At 39.8% G+C, this 20,770-nt stretch overlaps 1 protein-coding gene across 1 annotated transcript in view; it reads right to left on the bottom strand.

Annotated features, from left to right (window-relative positions):
- The window catches only part of LOC110441897 (cytosolic 10-formyltetrahydrofolate dehydrogenase-like), a 58,974-nt gene extending 41,009 nt beyond the window's left edge, over positions 1-17,965 (bottom strand). Inside the window, exons 1-17 of the mRNA XM_021485235.1 lie at positions 17,594-17,965; positions 17,318-17,459; positions 16,281-16,515; positions 15,538-15,703; positions 14,529-14,633; positions 12,239-12,328; positions 8,061-8,195; positions 7,412-7,540; positions 5,760-5,845; positions 5,129-5,276; positions 4,534-4,653; positions 3,373-3,435; positions 2,391-2,455; positions 1,465-1,615; positions 989-1,059; positions 640-745; positions 308-395 (exon numbers count right to left, since the gene is read on the bottom strand). Coding sequence (XP_021340910.1) covers positions 308-395; positions 640-745; positions 989-1,059; positions 1,465-1,615; positions 2,391-2,455; positions 3,373-3,435; positions 4,534-4,653; positions 5,129-5,276; positions 5,760-5,845; positions 7,412-7,540; positions 8,061-8,195; positions 12,239-12,328; positions 14,529-14,633; positions 15,538-15,703; positions 16,281-16,515; positions 17,318-17,459; positions 17,594-17,668 — 1,975 coding nt within the window. The 5' untranslated portion in view covers positions 17,669-17,965. The remainder of the gene's footprint in view (positions 1-307; positions 396-639; positions 746-988; positions 1,060-1,464; positions 1,616-2,390; positions 2,456-3,372; positions 3,436-4,533; positions 4,654-5,128; positions 5,277-5,759; positions 5,846-7,411; positions 7,541-8,060; positions 8,196-12,238; positions 12,329-14,528; positions 14,634-15,537; positions 15,704-16,280; positions 16,516-17,317; positions 17,460-17,593) is intronic.
- Between the last annotated feature and the right edge of the window lie 2,805 nt (positions 17,966-20,770).

Here is a 20,770-nt window from a genome sequence, read left to right as displayed (position 1 = left end):
CTAAATCTCTAATGATATAAGTATGTAGCTAAGTCTCTAATGATAAAAGTATGTAGCTAAGTCTCTTATGATATAAGTACGTAGCTAAGTCTCCAATGATATAAGTATGTAGCTAAGTCTCTAATGATATAGGTACGTAGCTAAGTCTCTAATGATATAAGTACGTAGCTAAGTCTCTAATGATATAAGTATGTAGCTAAGTAACTAATGATATAAGTATGTAGCTAAGTCTCTAATGATATAAGTACGCCCAGCAGTAGTACTGTTACTGGACAGTCACAACTCAGCAGATAAAACAGCTACTCACCTGGACCAGGAAGGATGTTGATGACACCTGGAGGAAAGCCAGCCTCCACAACAAGCTCGGCAAACTTCAGTGCAGTCAGAGGCGTCACCTAAAGATAAAAGTTTTTAACCTCACACGGGTGACACAAAAGATCCAGTCCTTATGTGTGAAGCAATTTGTTAGAGCCTGGATTGTGTTGAGAGAGTACTCTTCATTTTATTTTTTCACAACTGATGTTATGTTGAGAGGCTCCTGTTCAGTTTGTTACAAAAGAAGCTATTTTGAAACACTAGGGATTGACCCGTTCAGTTTACATACAATTTTATCAGAGATAAGAAGGGGTGACAACCTACCTGAGCTGGCTTCAGTACCACCGTGTTACCTGCCGCCAGACAGGCAGCCATCTTCCAAGCCAACATCATGAGTGGGTAGTTCCATGGCACCACAATGGCGCACACACTGTCAAGGACAAAGTTACACATTTCAGGGTCAGTGGTTATTTATATTTTTTATGTTAACACTTTTGTTAGCAATCCACTTCATTTATGATACTCTCACTTCTCATGAAACATTCTGGAAAGTATATTTTTGTGATCAACAAAACAAAAATATTACATGTACCTTATTTTGTATGTCCAGGTAAAAACAATTCAATCAAGCTTCAGTTTGAGTTAAACTAAGGCTATGATATCCTGCACTCACCCGATTGGTTCACGTTTTGTATAGGTCAAATTCTTGCTTGGTCTGGCATTGTTGATAGGAATTGTCAAACCCTGTAAAAACACCATAGATTTTTTTTTTTTTATATTGTTATCATTTTCAAATGAATTAAACATTTTTGAGGGGGTTACGTACCAAATGCTTATATCTGATTGTAAATTGTGAAACTGTTATTATTCTTGTGGCAGCTAGAGATAAAATATTCCTTATTAGACATTCAATGCACAAGATACAGATGTAAGGTTTGAGCTGCTGCTATGATGTTAAATTAGGAGTGTGAATATTTGAACCATTAAACCTGTCACCATGTCGAGATGTGTTACACTTCATTAGTGTTACCTTGTGTTTATACCTGAAACCATATTTGTATTTTGTAGAAACTACTGTTATCCAATCCTAACACCGCCCAGCATTCACTCTGCACTAGCTCATAAAGTTGACTGTGAATGACAACTCACGTGAATTTTGTCACACCAGCCAGCGAAGTATCTGAAGGTGGCAATAGACATGCCCACGTGCGTTTTCAGTGCCAGTGTGTACACGGCCCCGGAGTCCATGCTCTCTATTGTAGCTAGCTCCTCCTGGTGTTGTTCCATCAAGTCGGCAAGTCTACAAAGGAGATACCTCACTATTTTACACTCTGCTTGAAACATCGACCAAATTGCATAAGTGCTACTGTATCGTTCGAATTGTCGATATTGCCCGCCCGTGTAATAACCTTAGATATCAGCCCACATCCGGTGATATCAGCCCGCTTCCGTATTTATCAGCCCACATCTGGGTCTTCAACACAGTCCGGTCTGGTAACCGCATCAAGTTTTATAGGTTTGTTGTTGTTGTCTGCACCTCTCGTCTACAATGGAGTCTCATGGAGAAGCAGTACTCGAGTCGTTAGCTCAACGAATACTTGAATTAGATGAACTTATCGACAAAGAAAATGACCAAAGGTTGGAAGAGGCAAGGTTTGTTAACATCGAAAGGGAGAACACCGGTAGTTTTGACGACACCATGAAAAACGGCAACACAAAGAGGAAAACTCAGAATGGCATAAAGCTCTTCAGGACATGGTGGGAAATTGTTCATGAATGTAGGCTTGTTGAGGAAATCTTTGTTTTAATGGATTTTTTTTCATTAGTAAAATAATATGATAAAAATGTTATAACATGCCTGTTTTCATATCAGACCCCAGGCCCTTGGGCCTGATATAGGTTGAGGGCCAATAGTGGTATAAGTAACATCAAAAAATGGTCAAGTCTACTTCAAGACTTCAGTATAGAGCCTTCATTTAGAGGTTATTACATGTTTATTTATCGTTTTGTCGTTACTTATACCACTTTAGCATCAGGAAATTCAACTGATTCATTCTATATATATATATACTTACTTGAACATAAGAGCTCCCTTGTCTCTGGCGTTCATTCTTCCCCACTCTCCTTCATAGAATGCTGCCTGTCAACAAACAAGCTCATACTTTCAGAATACCAGCTCTTTTTCCAACTACACTACCAGAAAGACAAAAACCTATAGGGGTCCCGATATGCCTTAGGTGCAGCACAATGTATCTATATTTATTTTTTTTGGTACTGCAATGCAATACAATATCCAGTGTACATGTTTTGAAATATACCAGTTTTCCATTATACGATACCAGCCCTATTACAACCTAATCAATATAACATAAAACACCTTAGTAGTGTATCATTGTGATACAATAAACAGCAATTACTAACATTACTTACACGGTGTTGGTGCCATTATTTCAATTTTAGCTTATTCCCATTCTTACATCTGACTACTGTCTACTGCCTACATTTAAATGGACATCCCTGTCAAAGTTATGAAGGATGCTGACCACTTCCCTGGCATTGACCCCTGTCCTTGCTGTCTGACTCCTGACCACTACCATTGATTTGACTCCTGCCATCCATTTTCAAGGACTTGACCCCTATCCTAGCTGTCTGACTCCCTGACCACTTCCCTGGACTTGACCCCTGTCCTAGCTGTCTGACCCCCTGACCACTACCCTGAACTTGACCCCTGACCTAGCTGTCTGACTCCCTGACCACTACCATGGACTTGAACCCTGCCCTCCATTTTCCATGACTTGACCCCTGTCCTAGCTGTCTGACCCCCTGACCACTACCCTAGACGTGACCCTGACCTAACAGCCTGACCCCTGACCACTTTCCTGGCATTGACCACTGTCCTAGCTGCCTGACCCCTGACCACTTCCCTGGCATTGACCACTGTCCTAGCTGTCTGACCCCTGACCACTACCCTGGATTTGAGCCCTGACCTTACATTTGACTCCTGACCACTACCCTTGACTTGACCGTTGTCCAGGGTGTCTGACCAGTAGGACTTACCTTGGCTGCCTCTACTGCCCGGTTGACATCAGTGGGCGTGCCCTTTGCTATCTCACATATCACCTGTACAAACATAAAACCAGAATAAGTTATGTAACTTGTCTGAGAAAAAGCTTTTCCTCTTTCATGGGGTTGAAGAATGTACTCAGGAAAGCGCAAAGAACTTGATTCCAAGACCTTTAAATTTGATCGAAGTACCAAATCTTATGGTAATTTTCCACAGAAAACTTCAGACCAACTTTTCATTTATAGGCGAGCTATAAACCTGTAATGCAAGAGTAAATTAGAGAAAGAACTGTCAAAACATATCATGGATTATAAAGAATACTTCATAGTTCAGGTGGATGTTTTTTCTTTTTTCTTGGCAACTAGGTGGACTTACAGATTTGTCATTGGGTTTTTTTGGACTTGGTAACTAGGTGGACTTGTGAACTAGCTGACTTTCTAACTAGGTGGACTTGGTTACTAGGCGGACTTGGTAACTAGGCGGACTTGGTAACTAGGTGGACTTGGTTACTAGGTGAACTTGGTAACTAGGCGGACTTGGTAACTAGGCAGACTTAGTTACTAGGTGGACTTGGTAACTAGGTGGACTTGGTAACTAGGTGGACTTGGTAACTAGGTGACTTGGTGACTAGGTGGACTTGGTAACTAGGTGGACTTGGTACCTAGGTGGATTTGGTAACTAGTTGGACTTGGTTACTAGGTGACTTGGTAACTAGGCAGACTTAGTTACTAGGTGGACTTGGTAACTAGGTGGACTTTCTAACTGGGTGGACTTGGTTACTAGGCAGACTTGGTAACTAGGTGGACTTGTTAACTAGGTGGACTTGGTTACTAGGTGGACTTGGTAACTAGGCAGACTTAGTTACTAGGTGGACTTGGTAACTAGGTGGACTTTGTAACTAGGTGACTTGGTGACTAGGTGGACTTGGTTACTATGTGGACTTCATAACTAGGTGACTTGGTGACTAGGTGGCTTTGTTACAAGGTGACTTGGTAACTAGGTGGATTTGGTAACTAGGTGGACTTGGTTACTAGGTGACTTGGTAACTAGGTGGATTTGGTAACTAGGTGGACTTGGTAACTAGGCGGACTTTGTAACTAGGTGACTTGGTAACTAGGTGACTTGGTAACTTGGTGGTAACTAGTCGGACTTACAGATTCGTCATTAGGATTTACAGTCTTGAAAGTCTTTCCATCAGAGGAGTCGATGAATTCGTTGTCAATGAAAAGTTGGTGAGCAAAAGAGATATCCATATTGTTGACATTCATTTTTACCTGAAAAAAAAAAAAAGTTAAAACAAGTGTTATTTCATCTTTGAAAATTAATTAGCTGCTCAAAAGTTTACTGGATTAAATAGTGGTTTAAAATTCAATTATAAGTTTTTTATGTTTTTCTCGTCAAATGATGAAAATTCTGATTCTCTACATACAGAATTGGAACTATGAATTTCAACAGTTCTTAAAATACAATGAAATATTGATATAAAGCTATATGAAGGCTCCCTATCAAAGAGTTACTGATTTCCTTGTTTATCTCAATCACTAAAGCTAATATTTCAAAAATAATTTTAAAAAGACAGTTGGTTTTTGAAAGTTTGAAAGACAAACATGATGATAACCAATAATTAGACAAAGGGAACCATTTTATATCTTATCTCAAAAAGCTATTAACACACAACGAAAGTTTCCAAGGAAAGAAAATCATGACTCTTCGAACCAGGTGAGAAAATAATGCATGAACAACACATACTGCATCAAATACAAATGGTTCCTTGTCCTCAATTCCACGACTCCGCCGGATGACGCAACTGGAGAAATCCTCAAATGTGGTATTCATGTACACGTCTTCAGTCTGGAGGGTGGTACCATTACATTTCTCCTTCACCTCCTCCACTAACCTACACACAACATACATATGTAAATAGTTTACATTCTGGAGGGTGGTACCATTACATTTCTCCTTCACCTCCTCCACTAACCTACACACAACATACATATGTAAATAGTTTACATTCTGGAGGGTGGTACTGTTACACAACTCCTTCACCTCCTCCACTAACCTACACACAACATATATATGTAAAAAGTTAACATTTCAGGACAGCACCAACTTCCTACTAATGTTATTTCACACATAGATTTTCATTTAAGGACTGAATCTTTTGATTTTATGAGGGATGATTTAATTGTCTTGGGACAAATTTAATTTGGGGCTATTCTACTGAAATATCTTCCCCAGGCCAGAGGCTGTTGTTCGGAGTAACTCCCAGACTCAAGAACATGGTACTTGCTACTGGTTAAATTGCAAGGCTTTTACCCATGATAACAGGTTACACAGCTTTTAGATAGTTAAGTGTGTAATAATCAGTTAAAACACTTACCTCACCACATCCATGGAGCCAGCTCCACACTTAAAGAAGTCAGTGGTTTCATCAATGTCTACATTTAAAATACCGTTCCAGACAGACTGAAAAATAGCAAACATCAATGGTCACATACACAACTCTCCATACGTATCAATACAGTGGTTCACATACACAACTCTCCATACATATCAATACAGTGGTTCACATACACAACTCTCCATACGTATCAATACAGTGGTTCACATACACAACTCTCCATACGTATCAATACAGTGGTTCACATACACAACTCTCCATACGTATCAATACAGTGGTTCACATACACAACTCTCCATACGTATCAATACAGTGGTTCACATACACAACTCTCCATACGTATCAATACAGTGGTTCACATACACAACTCTCCATACGTATCAATACAGTGGTTCACATACACAACTCTCCATACGTATCAATACAGTGGTTCACATACACAACTCTCCATACGTATCAATACAGTGGTTCACATACACAACTCTCCATACGTATCAATACAGTGGTTCACATACACAACTCTCCATACGTATCAATACAGTGGTTCACATACACAACTCTCCATACGTATCAATACAGTGGTTCACATACACAACTCTCCATACGTATCAATACAGTGGTTCACATACACAACTCTCCATACGTATCAATACAGTGGTTCACATACACAACTCTCCATACGTATCAATACAGTGGTTCACATACACAACTCTCCATACGTATCAATACAGTGGTTCACATACACAACTCTCCATACGTATCAATACAGTGGTTCACATACACAACTCTCCATACGTATCAATACAGTGGTTCACATACACAACTCTCCATACGTATCAATACAGTGGTTCACATACACAACTCTCCATACGTATCAATACAGTGGTTCACATTCACAACTCTCCATACGTATCAATACAGTGGTTCACATACACAACTCTCCATACATATCAATACAGTGGTTTAATTTCATAAATACAACAGTGGTTTAATTTCATAAATACAAGAAAATAAATTTTACATGGTAAAATATTATGTACATTGAATCCGACACTATTCATCATTAGGTATTGTATGAGGAGGAGGTATTGGGGTAAGAGGAATTTAACTGTGGATGGAACCAAATATTGGTCATATAGAATTCATTAGTGCCCCACTCTTTGTTGAAGATTCATATAAATTGTTATTGTCTATATAGACAGAGTTAAACCTTTGTATTTCAAAGCATTTTATCACTAATGTTTTAGTTGTCCTGAAAATATTAAAGGAACAGGCACCTCATGATTTTGAGACAAAAGTAACAACACTTCAGTCAGGAGACTTAAATTGTCAAAGTTTTCTTTGAAGATGTGTTTGGAACAACAATATACAAATCTAATTATGTTAATATGATTGTGTAAAATATCACCCAAAATAAGTTACGTGAGCCCAGATTTAAATACTCAAGTGCAAGCTCTTAATTTGCTTAGCTGTCTTTCAAATACTTTCGACTGTTTATAAAAAGCATACTTGTTCCAGTTTTCTACTGTTCCTCAGCAATGTAATATTGCTATATATGTACACACACCTGATTCAAAGTATTCACAGTATAATACATACACTATATCTCTCAAAACTTTCAAAACACCAACCTTTAAAGAGGTGAGCATTTTCTCCTCCTCGGCAGAGAGTTCCAGTTTTGCCTGCGACAAGTCCTCCTTACCAAACTTGTTTGCCTGGATCATTTTTCCATTTTCATACTGAATCTGTGTGACATTTACCTGCAATGAAAATATCACAGAGTTCAGCTTTACGAAATTACATACAGGTCAGAGGTCAGCTTTACATACAGGTCAGAGGTCAGATTCATACACAGGTCATATCAAATTTTATCAAGGTATAAAAACATACATTTATAAAAAAAAAAAAAATTGAACATTGAATACCAGATAAGTTCCTTTAAATGTAGTCCATGGAACCAGAACTATAATCAAAATATTGAATTTAATGTTTAGGGTGAAAATATCAACAGCCAATATATATATATATATATATATATAGATACTTATATAATTACCTGCTACTTCATCTAATCTTTTTATCAAAGATTACAGATGTAAAAAAAATACGAGATTTCAGAACATTGCAAGCACCAGAATTCATACACCTGGATCAATTAAAGGAGTCACAATGCGGATATAGTACCCATGGTACCCAAACATTACAAAGGTAAAATATTTCAAACAATCCACATTGAAAAATCCCATTACTTAGGAGAAAACTCTACACAAAGTGACCTACCATCTTCCCATCATTGCCATAGAGAGCGAGTCCATTTTTGTGGACGACTCCTTGCTGGGTCGAACCTTTCACATTCACTTTGGTCCCATAGGGCTCCATCCTATTCCAAAGGCGTGATCCAAACAGAGTCACTTTCTACAAAAACAAAAACAAGTCTGTGAATTAAGTCTGGACTAATCTTTACTGTGTAATAATTGTATATAGACAGTACTATCCCCAACAGGAGGGTAAGGTTCATATTGTATATAAACCAACAGCAAGCTCAGCCTTTGTTTGGACAGACTATACCTGTGTTCAGATTTTATTGTTATAATAGTCGTTACCAGTTTTCCTTCACTTAAATCTATAAATTATTACTAAACCTTATACTTGATGAAACTGTAAATTAAATGGGTGTAGTCATTCCCCTATAAGCGTGTAATATCTAAATGACAAAAAATGATTTTCAGATGAAAAGGTCAAAGTTACATGGAATTTGCTCGATGACAAGCAGTGCCTCAGGATGGACATTTCAAAATTTAAACCTTTAAAATCTAGGAGGTTTATCAGCCTATTACAAAAGTAGAAAATATTCACAAATTCAAACATGAAGAAACCTGTGTGGATACCTTGTGACTGTAACCCTATTACATAAGTCCTACATACCTGACCGTCTACAGTAGTCCAGGCCCCAGCTACCTTGTGACTTTAACACTATAACATAAGTCCTACATACATGACTGTCTACAGTAGTCCAGGCCCCAGCTACCTTGTGACTTTAACACTATAACATAAATCCTCCATACCTGACTGTCTACAGTAGTCTAGGCGACAGGTACCTTGCGACTGTAACACTATTACATAAACCCTACATACCTGACCGTCTATAGTAGTCCAGTACAGTAGTCCAGGCCCCAGGTACCTTGTGACGTTAACTATGACTGTAACCCTATAACATAAAGCCTACATACCTGACCGTCTACAGTAGTCCAGGCCCCAGGTACCTTATGACTGTAACCCTATAACATAAGTCCTACATACCTGACCGTCTACAGTAGTCCAGGTCCCAGGTACCTTGTGACTGTAACCCTTTAACATAAGTCCTACATACCTGACCGTCTACAGTAGTCCAGGCCCCAGGTACCTTGTGACTGTAACAATATAACATAAATCCTACATACCTAACCGTCTACAGTAGTCAAGGCCCCAGGTATCTTGTGACTGTAACTATATTATATAAATCTTACATACCTGACCGTCTACAGTAGTCCAGGCCCCGGGTACCTTGTGACTGTAATCCTATTACATAAACCCTACATACCTGACCGTCTACAGTAGTCAAGGCCCCAGGTACCTTGTGAATGTAACAATATAACATAAATCCTACATACCTAACCGTCTACAGTAGTCCAGGCCCCAGGTACCTTGTGACTGTAACTATATTATATAAATCTTACATACCTGACCGTCTACAGCAGTCCAGGCCCCAGGTACCTTGTGACTGTAACCCTATAACATAAACCCTACATACCTGACCTTCTACAGTAGTCCAGGCCCCGGTACCTTGTGACTGTACATACCTGACCGTCTATAGTAGTCCAGGCCTCATGTACCTTGTGACTGTAACCCTTTTACATAAGTCCTACATACCTGACCCTAGGCCCCCGGTACCTTGTGACTATAATCCTATTACATAAGTCCTACATTCCTGACTGTCTACAGTAGTCAAGGCCCCAGGTACCTTGTGAACGTAACCCTATAACATAAATCCTACATTCCTGACCGTCTACAGTAGTCTAGGCCCCGTAGTCCAGGCCCCAGCTACATTGTGACTGTAACCCTATTACATAAGTCCTGCATACCTGACTGTCTACAGTAGTCAAGGCCCTATTACATAAGTCCTACAGACCTGACCGTCTACAGCAGTCCAGGCCCCAGGTACCTTGTGACTGGAAGCCAATAACATAAATCTTACATACCTGACCGTCTATAGTAGTCCAGGCCCCAGGTTCCTTGTGACTGTAACCCTATAACATAAATCCTACATCCCTGACCGTCTACAGTAGTTCAGGCCCCAGGTATCTTGTGAACGTAACCCTATAACATAAATCCTACATTCCTGACCGTCTACAGTAGTTCAGGCCCCAGGTACCTTGCGACTGTAATCCTATTACATAAACCCTACATACCTTACCATCTACAGTAGTCCAGGCCCAAGGTACCTTGTGACTGTAAGCCAATAACATAAATCTTACATACCTGACCGTCTATAGTAGTCCAGGCCCCAGGCACCTTGTGACTGTAACCCTTTTACATAAGTCCTACATACTACATACCTGACCGTCTACAGTAGTCCAGGCCCAAGGTACCTTGTGACTGTAACACTATTACATAAACCCTACATACCTGACCTTCTATAGTAGTCCAGGCCCCATGTACCCTGTGACTGTAACCCTATAACATAAATCCTACATTCCTGACCGTCTACAGTAGTTCAGGCCCCAGGTATCTTGTGAACGTAACCCTATAACATAAATCCTACATTCCTGACCGTCTACAGTAGTTCAGGCCCCAGGTACCTTGTGACTGTAACCCTATAACATAAACCCTACATACCTTACCATCTACAGTAGTCCAGGCCCCGGTACCTTGTGACTGTAATCCTATTACATAAGTCCTACATCCCTGACTGTCTAGAGTAGTCTAGGCTCCAGGTACCTTGTGACTGTAACCCTATTACATAAGTCCTACATACCTGACTGTCTACAGTAGTCTAGGCGACAGGTACCTTGTGACTGTAACACTATTACATAAACCCTACATACCTGACCGTCTACAGTAGTCCAGGCCCCAGGTACCTTGTGACTGTAATCCTATTACATAAGTCCTACATCCCTGACTGTCTAGAGTAGTCTAGGCTCCAGGTACCTTGTGACTGTAACCCTTTTACATAAGTCCTACATACCTGACCGTCTACAGTAGTCCAGGCCCAAGGTACCTTGTGACTGTAACCCTATTACATAACTCCTACATACCTGACTGTCTACAGTAGTCCAGGCCCCGGGACCTTGTGACTGTAACCCTATTACATAAATCCTACATACCTGACCGTCTACAGGAGTCTAGGCTCCAGGTACCTTGTGACTGTAACCCTTTTACATAAGTCCTACATACCTGACCGTCTACAGTAGTCTAGGCTCCAGGTACCTTGTGACTGTAACCCTATTACATAAGTCCTACATACCTGACTGTCTACAGTAGTCCAGGCCCCGGTACCTTGTGACTGTAACCCTATTACATAAATCCTACATACCTGACCGTCTACAGTAGTCTAGGCTCCAGGTACCTTGTGACTGTAACCCTATTATATAAATCCTACATACCTGACTGTCTACAGTAGTCCAGGCCCCAGCTACCTTGTGACTGTAACCATATTACATAAGTCCTACATACCTGACCGTCTACAGTAGTTCAGGCCCCAGGTATCTTGTGACTGTAACCCTATTACATAAGTCCTACATACCTGACCGTCTACAGTAGTCAAGGCCCCAGGTACCTTGTGAATGTAACCCTATAACATAAATTCTACATACCTGACCGTCTACAGTAGTTCAGGCCCCAGGTATCTTGTGACTGTAACCCTATAACATAAATCCTACATGCCTGACCGTCTACAGTAGTCCAGGCCCCAGCTACATTGTGACTGTAACCCTATTACATAAGTCCTACATACCTGACCCTAGGCCCCCGGCAACATGTGACAATAATCCTATTACATAAGTCCTACATACCTGACCCTAGGCCCCCGGCAACATGTGACAATAATCCTATTACATAAGTCCTACATACCTGACCTTCTACAGTAGTCCAGGCCCCAGGTACCTTGTGACTGTAACCCTATAACATAAGTCCTACATACCTGACCTTCTACAGTAGTCCAGGCCCCAGGTACCTTGTGACTGTAATCCTATTACATAAATCCTACATACCTGACCATCTACAGCAGTCCAGGCCCCAGGTATCATGTGACTGTAACCCTATTACATAAATCCTACATACCTGACCGTCTACAGTAGTCCAGGCCCCAGGTACCTTGTGACTGTAATCCTATTACATAAATCCTACATACCTGACCTTCTACAGTAGTCTAGGCGACAGGTACCTTGTGACTGTAACCCTATTACATAAATCCTACATACCTGACCATCTACAGTAGTCCAGGCCCCAGGAACCTTGTCACAGCCTCGGATAAAGTTGTGGATAGCCATCGCTGACTGGTCCATATTAATCTGTAAAGTACAAAACCCAATATTATACTTTGACCAGTCCTTTTGAATATTAAATAATGAATTTACAATTATTTTCTTGTATCATTTACTCTATCATTTTGTATGGCGTGCAGATACTATTGATGCTGTACCTCCACTAGAGACCTCTTGTTTAACATGGAGTGTAAATATTATTGATGCTGTACAGAACCTCCACTAGAGACCTCTTGTTTAACATGGGGGGTGAATGTTATTGATGCTGTACCTCAACTAGAGACCTCTTGTTTAACATGTGGTGTGAATATTAAGATGCTGTACCTCCACTAGAGACCTCTTGTTTAACATGGGGTGTGAATATTAAGATGCTGTACAGTACCTCCACTAGAGACCTCTTGTTTAACATGGGGTATGAATATTAAGATGCTGTACAGTACCTCCACTAGAGACCTCTTGTTTAACATGGGGTGTATATTAAGATGCTGTACAGTACCTCCACTAGAGACCTCTTGTTTAACATGGGGTGTATATTAAGATGCTGTACAGTACCTCCACTAGAGACCTCTTGTTTAACATGGGGTGTATATTAAGATGCTGTACAGTACCTCCACTAGAGACCTCTTGTTTAACATGGGGTGTATATTAAGATGCTGTACAGTACCTCCACTAGAGACCTCTTGTTTAACATGGGGTGTATATTAAGATGCTGTACAGTACCTCCACTAGAGACCTCTTGTTTAACATGGGGTGTATATTAAGATGCTGTACAGTACCTCCACTAGAGACCTCTTGTTTAACATGGGGTGTATATTAAGATGCTGTACAGTACCTCCACTAGAGACCTCTTGTTTAACATGGGGTGTATATTAAGATGCTGTACAGTACCTCCACTAGAGACCTCTTGTTTAACATGGGGTGTATATTAAGATGCTGTACAGTACCTCCACTAGAGACCTCTTGTTTAACATGGGGTGTATATTAAGATGCTGTACAGTACCTCCACTAGAGACCTCTTGTTTAACATGGGGTGTATATTAAGATGCTGTACAGTACCTCCACTAGAGACCTCTTGTTTAACATGGGGTGTATATTAAGATGCTGTACAGTACCTCCACTAGAGACCTCTTGTTTAACATGGGGTGTATATTAAGATGCTGTACAGTACCTCCACTAGAGACCTCTTGTTTAACATGGGGTGTATATTAAGATGCTGTACAGTACCTCCACTAGAGACCTCTTGTTTAACATGGGGTGTATATTAAGATGCTGTACAGTACCTCCACTAGAGACCTCTTGTTTAACATGGGGTGTATATTAAGATGCTGTACAGTACCTCCACTAGAGACCTCTTGTTTAACATGGGGTGTATATTAAGATGCTGTACAGTACCTCCACTAGAGACCTCTTGTTTAACATGGGGTGTATATTAAGATGCTGTACAGTACCTCCACTAGAGACCTCTTGTTTAACATGGGGTGTATATTAAGATGCTGTACAGTACCTCCACTAGAGACCTCTTGTTTAACATGGGGTGTATATTAAGATGCTGTACAGTACCTCCACTAGAGACCTCTTGTTTAACATGGGGTGTATATTAAGATGCTGTACAGTACCTCCACTAGAGACCTCTTGTTTAACATGGGGTGTATATTAAGATGCTGTACAGTACCTCCACTAGAGACCTCTTGTTTAACATGGGGTGTATATTAAGATGCTGTACAGTACCTCCACTAGAGACCTCTTGTTTAACATGGGGTGTATATTAAGATGCTGTACAGTACCTCCACTAGAGACCTCTTGTTTAACATGGGGTGTATATTAAGATGCTGTACAGTACCTCCACTAGAGACCTCTTGTTTAACATGGGGTGTATATTAAGATGCTGTACAGTACCTCCACTAGAGACCTCTTGTTTAACATGGGGTGTATATTAAGATGCTGTACAGTACCTCCACTAGAGACCTCTTGTTTAACATGGGGTGTATATTAAGATGCTGTACAGTACCTCCACTAGAGACCTCTTGTTTAACATGGGGTGTATATTAAGATGCTGTACAGTACCTCCACTAGAGACCTCTTGTTTAACATGGGGTGTATATTAAGATGCTGTACAGTACCTCCACTAGAGACCTCTTGTTTAACATGGGGTGTATATTAAGATGCTGTACAGTACCTCCACTAGAGACCTCTTGTTTAACATGGGGTGTATATTAAGATGCTGTACCTCCACTAGAGACCTCTTGTTTAACATGGCATCGTACGTGGCTCCCTCCTCACTCTGTACGATACTGGGGGCGGTGCCCTGAGTGATCATCCTCACAGCATCTCCCTACAAATACAAACCATTCTGTTCTCATCATGTTTGATAACGGTTGTCTAGTATTCAATGGAACTTTTTGCCTTGTGGTTGTTATTGGTTGGACGTACGGCAGACGAAAAAAGGCAAAATAAAGGCTCCCTCAACTATACTACCAAGTAAAGAATCAGTATAGAGTTGTTGAATGGGTTTGAGGCTCAACTACATCTGGGCTGCAAGTCAAACGGTATGAGCTGAGGGTTCCACATTCTAGGCTGAAGGTCTAACAAATATTCCTGAAAATCCATTCTGTAACTCTTTTTGTTATAAGATTGTTATAGAACTATAGAAAATGACAAAAGGAAAACTGTGAATCAAATTTAAGAAATATCCCACCAGTACATTCTGATATATATAGATTATTATTATACTTTTCTTCTTTTTTACACTTTATAAAAGTAGAAAATAGAAATGCTATTCAAAATAACCACTTTCAAGAACCTATTAGAGCTATTTAACCTGCATTCAAATTTTCGCGGAAGTTTTGGCTTCGCCTCGGGAAATAATTAATGTCTCGAGGGACAATAAAAGTGATATTTCCCTCACACCCATACAATAACTGTATACAAATCCTAACAGTCAAAATCAAAGGTGCCCACCAGACGGCCATTTTGTTTTCCAATCAGTCTCAAAAGTAAACATACACAATAAAAGACCAAGGGAAACTTACACATGTATGAGAGTTGAGAAAGAACTCTCCAGTACTTTCTGAGCAAAAGCGATAACAAGAATTGTTAAAGGATAGACAATGAATGAAAAGACGACAGACAACGTGCGGACCATGAACAAAGGCTAACAATGCAGCTACAAAACAACTTTGGTTGTTGCCCCTAACAACATAAAGAAATACAAGAGTGATTGGCCACAGTGACCTTACCATGGCTCTGACTCCCTCGGGGAAGAGAAATCTGTTGTAGATTGTATCAACTGTGTCATTAGGGTCCACAAAGGTCTTCCTCTGAAGCAGTATGGGCCCTGTGTCCAGTCCATCGTCAGCCCAAAACACAGAGAAGCCAGCAGAGGCATCACCTTGCATGAGGGTCCTGTAAGACAGGAACAATGCTGTCAATATAATTTCTTGTCAATAGCTTTTCATGGTCTATCTACCTAAATATACATTTAATTCAATAAAATGTAGAAAATTGTGTAAGACAGCAACACATTTTTAACATTATAAGTTTTACTTGTTCAGCCTTACCATAAATTTATAGATAGAAACAAAATTAGGACATGGGCTTACTAGGAGCACTTCTGTACAAAACTACCGCCAAACAAACCAAGTGTAATTCCTGAATGTACTGCATAAGATATAGTGCCACTAGGTAGAGACACTAGGTAGTTTGTCATATTTTCTTATTCACATTTATGTGTAACTTTTATTAGTTTAACCCTTTCACCCCAATGTAACTTTAGTAGACTCTATCATACATTGATCTGGATGAGTCCATTATGGTCTACAGTGGTGACAGGGTTAATACAAGGGGAAAAAACACATTCAGACTCAAATAATGCATGATTTCCAATTTAGCTTGTGACACTTCCCAAATACAATATTACATATTCACCATCGTTTACATATTAATATGTTTAGAAATCTTTTTTTTCTTTTTGTGTATGTACCAGTTGATGGCCGATGCTCCTCTGTGCCTGGGAAGTATTGAAGGGTGGTAAATGATGCTCTGTTTGCGAGGGAAAGTGATGACGTCCATGGGAATGAACTGTGAACAGAATGGTAGGACATTGAGCTCTGCCCCCACAGACTTGTACTCCTCCAGTACCTCCGGAATCACCTGCTTTTTCAACTGCCACCGCTTATACTTAAACACCGGGATCCCATCATTGGAAGCGGCCGCCGCTGTCAACACATAACAAAAGGTGGTTTAAGGTTATACATTACTACCCTACATTTACAAATCTTCTTTCTAAGAGAGTTCTAGACTACAACACCTGTAAAACAACTTTTATGTAACAATAATTTGGACTAGCTTGTTTGTTAACCCCTGTGACCTTGAATATAAATCAAGGTCATTCATTTGAACAAACTTGGTAGCCCTTCATGCCAGTATGTGATTGGCCAAATACCATCATCCTGGGCCTTCTGGTTATTCAGAAGTAGTTATTAAAATATTTCAACATATTTGACCCCTGTGACCTTGAATATAACTCAGTCATTCATTTGAACAAACTTGGTAACCCTTTATGCCAGCATGCTACTGGCCAAATATCATCACCCTCATGGGCCTTATGGTTATTCAGAAGAAGTTGTTTAAAGTAAAAAAATTGACGATGGACCCTTTGCCTTCGGGCCAGGTGAGCTAATTAATAACTGGTGTCAACAGATAAAGCAACCCCAATACAACCTACATAATCATGTCATCTTCAAATTCAGTGACAAACTTGACCATGCAGACAATTTTTGTTCTAGATACCCTATGACAAGTTAGAGCTCACAAGAGGCTTCAGCTAAAATGTAACAAGCTAAATGGGCAAAATTGTACAGAGAAAAATAAAGATGGTCATTGATCATGAACCAGCACTTAAATGAGATGAGAACAGGCAGGACAGGGATGGTATAATGTCAGCCAGAAGTAGTTTTACCTAAGGTGTCAGCGTTTTCATTGCAATTTGGTACAGAACAGATCTAGAAAAGGTCTTACCTAGGGGGTCAGGTTTGCCGTTGACGTCCGGTACCGTAAACACTCCAACAATGTTGTGTCCATCTTTCTGAAGAAGACGATATACATCTGCCCCGAATAAACTCTGGCCAATCACAGCTATCCTCATTTTTTCGTACCACGCCTAAAATGAAAACAAATGTACACACATAATTAATGCATATTTAAATAGCAAAAATTTTACTGCCAATTTGAGATTTCTCACTGGAGTGACCGATTCTATTAATGCACAATTCCAGTAAAATAGCTAACACTGACGTCTCTATTTGTCATGTTTACTTCCAAGTGTCCAGCATGGTGACTACCATCATACAACTGACTGACTGGAACCATAAGTGTAAACCAAGGTATTATTTACTGTGTCAATCACAGAAAACCAGCTGCTTTATGGTGAACAGCAGACTATATCCTTATCTCAGTGTCCCTTTATAAACATCCAACTTAGCAGGACATCATATCTTGTTTGTCAGTCTGTCGATGTTTTTGTTTCCTTTCTATAAATATATGGTTCCTATAACCTCAATTTCATCAAACTTCCTACTGTTTTACTTGGGAAGATGTAATTCAGTTTGTTCTGTAAAAGGTAAAGATCATTCAATGTCTTCAACTAGCTTGTCAAGAGACTGGCGATGCAAGTTTAGAAAATCTTCACCTAGATCATGATATGTTATCATATATACAAATGTTACAGTACACAAAACAAATCGGTTATCTTTTTGTAGTGCAGTGGGTTTAAAACTGTCAAGGCCAACTCATTTTTAAATAAAAACTATAAAGTCTGTACTATTACCGTAAATATTCATGTATTTTTACTGTCAATGGTATGAACTCCAGATCATACAGACTTCATCAAAAATAGGACATGAAGCCCAAAGGACCTTTTCTCTCACCTGGATGATTAAGCAATCAACATTCTCATTAAAAGTAATAATGTAAACATGATCCCAGTGATAAGGCCAATCCCAGGAAAAGGTAACAATGTCAACTAGTTGTTTGGACTACATAGAACAGTTACATTCATAAATTACTCCACTTCTCTTTCAATATTTACTAAAACTACCAACACTGTCGCAGTCATAAATATAAAATTAGGTCACTAAAACTACCAACACTGTCGCAGTCATAAATATAAAACCAGGTCACTAGAACTACCAACACTGTCGCAGTTATAAATATAAAACTAGGTCACTAGAACTACCAACGCTGTCGCAGTAATAAATATAAAACTAGGACACTATAACTACCAACACTGTCGCAGTCATAAATATAAAACTATGTCACTAAAACTACCAACACCGTCTCAGTCATAAATATAAAACTAGGTCACTAAAACTACGTCTCAGTCATAAATATAAAACTAGGTCACTAAAACTACCAACACCGTCTCAGTCATAAATATAAAACTAGGTCAGCATAGCAATTGGTGTTGATTATAAACTTAGCTTCTTACAACAATCAGGGACGATCTCATTGGACATTGGATTCACAATAACCCCACTTCCTGCATATCTAAAAAGTCTGAAGCCCATCTTCATGACACAGTGGTTGGGATATACAGCAGAAACCTGTACTACGCTGTATTTCAGTACTTGAGGTCAAGATCAATGTAACCTCATTTTAATGTGGGACACACTGCCTTTCGGTGATATACATGATGTACCTATATACAAAGTTTGCAATATATGCTCTGGAAACCTTTCTTGTCATACTTGAGGTCAAGATTAATGGTCAAATCCAAGTCACAGTTACCTATATTCAGAATACAGTACTTCCAATGATGTACCAGTTCCTATATACAAACTCTGATGCACATTCATTGAACAGCAGCTGAGATATGCTCCGGAAACCATCATTTGTGTACAGTCTGCTTAAGGTCTCTCAAGGCCAAATCAAGGTCACACACACTGCCTTCCCATGAAAGTTGAAATGGGACTATCAAAAATTCTTACCTCTCGTTTACAATATATAAAATTTCATTTTCTAAGAACTACTAATCAATTTGTTTAGGCATAAAGGTAAATATTTCTGTTTGCAATTAATAATTTACACATTGTAGACTTGTTTCTCCAGTGATTCTTTTTGCAAACTTGTCTAAGGTTTGAAAGACTTGAGCCCTCCCCTGATAAAACTACAATAGATATTAATTTCCTAAATAGTGTGACTTAAGCCCTCCCCTGATAAAATCACAATAGATCCAAAAAGTGTATTTTTAAAATTGGTATATATCCATTATTATGTATTCGAGTAAATCTTGGTGATGAAGATCGAGTGTCATGCCCCAAAACTAGGTCACTCTGACCTTATTTTTTTTATTTTTACCTACCTTGAAATAAAAATGTATCCAGAGAATGTATGCATAATCAATGATCACTTAACGCAACACATAGAACCTCCCAACTTATTATAATGGATAATATATTGGTATGAAGACAATAACTTAGGGAAGTGGAGTACTGTAACACATTTGTACATCAGAACATGATTACTCTGATAAGCATTTGACCTTTCAACTATGTAGGTACACATGTACTGAAATCTTGTCTGGTGTATATCTTCATCAATATATAAGGATAAGTATATATCTTACAACTAGTATGTGATACGAACAAGAATCAAAAATGGGTCACTATGACCTAAATTTCAACCTTTTCATGCCTAAAGCCTAAGACACGAGGCTTATTACCAGATACACAGCTTACCAAGTAACACACTGTTCACTACTTATAGGTAACTCTGTATCCACTTGTTATGATTTTGAGAAGATGTTATATAATTCCATATTCCCCTCAACACATGTGAGGTGTGTTGGCAGCAGGTTGCTATGTAGTACTGATAAACACCCCTGGAATAGTCATCCATGTAAGCTGGCAGACACAAGTTTAGCATGTTTAACCAACATTTACTTTATCTGTAGGTCCAACCAGACAACCCCTCTCACCCTAAGACGTACATGACAACCCTCTCACCCTCAGCCGTACATAACCCCTCTCACCCTCAGCCGTACATGACAACCCCTCTCACCCTCAGCCGTACATAATCCCTCTCACCCTCAGTCGTACATGTCAACCCCTCTCACCCTCAGTTGTACAGGACAACCCCTCTCACCCCCAGCCGTACTTGACAACCCCTCTCACCCCCATTCGTACACGACAACCCCTCTCACTCTAAGACGTACATGACAACCCTTCTCACCCTCAGTCGTACATAACACCCCCTCTCCCCCTCAGCTGTACATGACAACCCCCTCCCCCTCAGCCGTACATATCCCCTCTCACCCTCAGCCGTACATGACAACCCCTCTCATCCTCAGCTGTACATGACAACCCCCCTCACCCTCAGACGTACATGTCAACCCCTCTCACCCTCAGTCGTACATGACAACCCCTCTCACCCTCAGTCGTACACGACAACCCCTCTCACCCTCAGACGTACATG

The sequence above is a fragment of the Mizuhopecten yessoensis genome, unplaced genomic scaffold, assembly GCF_002113885.1.
Source record: "Mizuhopecten yessoensis strain PY_sf001 unplaced genomic scaffold, ASM211388v2 scaffold221, whole genome shotgun sequence".
Lineage (NCBI taxonomy): Eukaryota > Metazoa > Mollusca > Bivalvia > Pectinida > Pectinidae > Mizuhopecten > Mizuhopecten yessoensis.
This window is presented reverse-complemented; position numbering and strand designations above follow the sequence as displayed.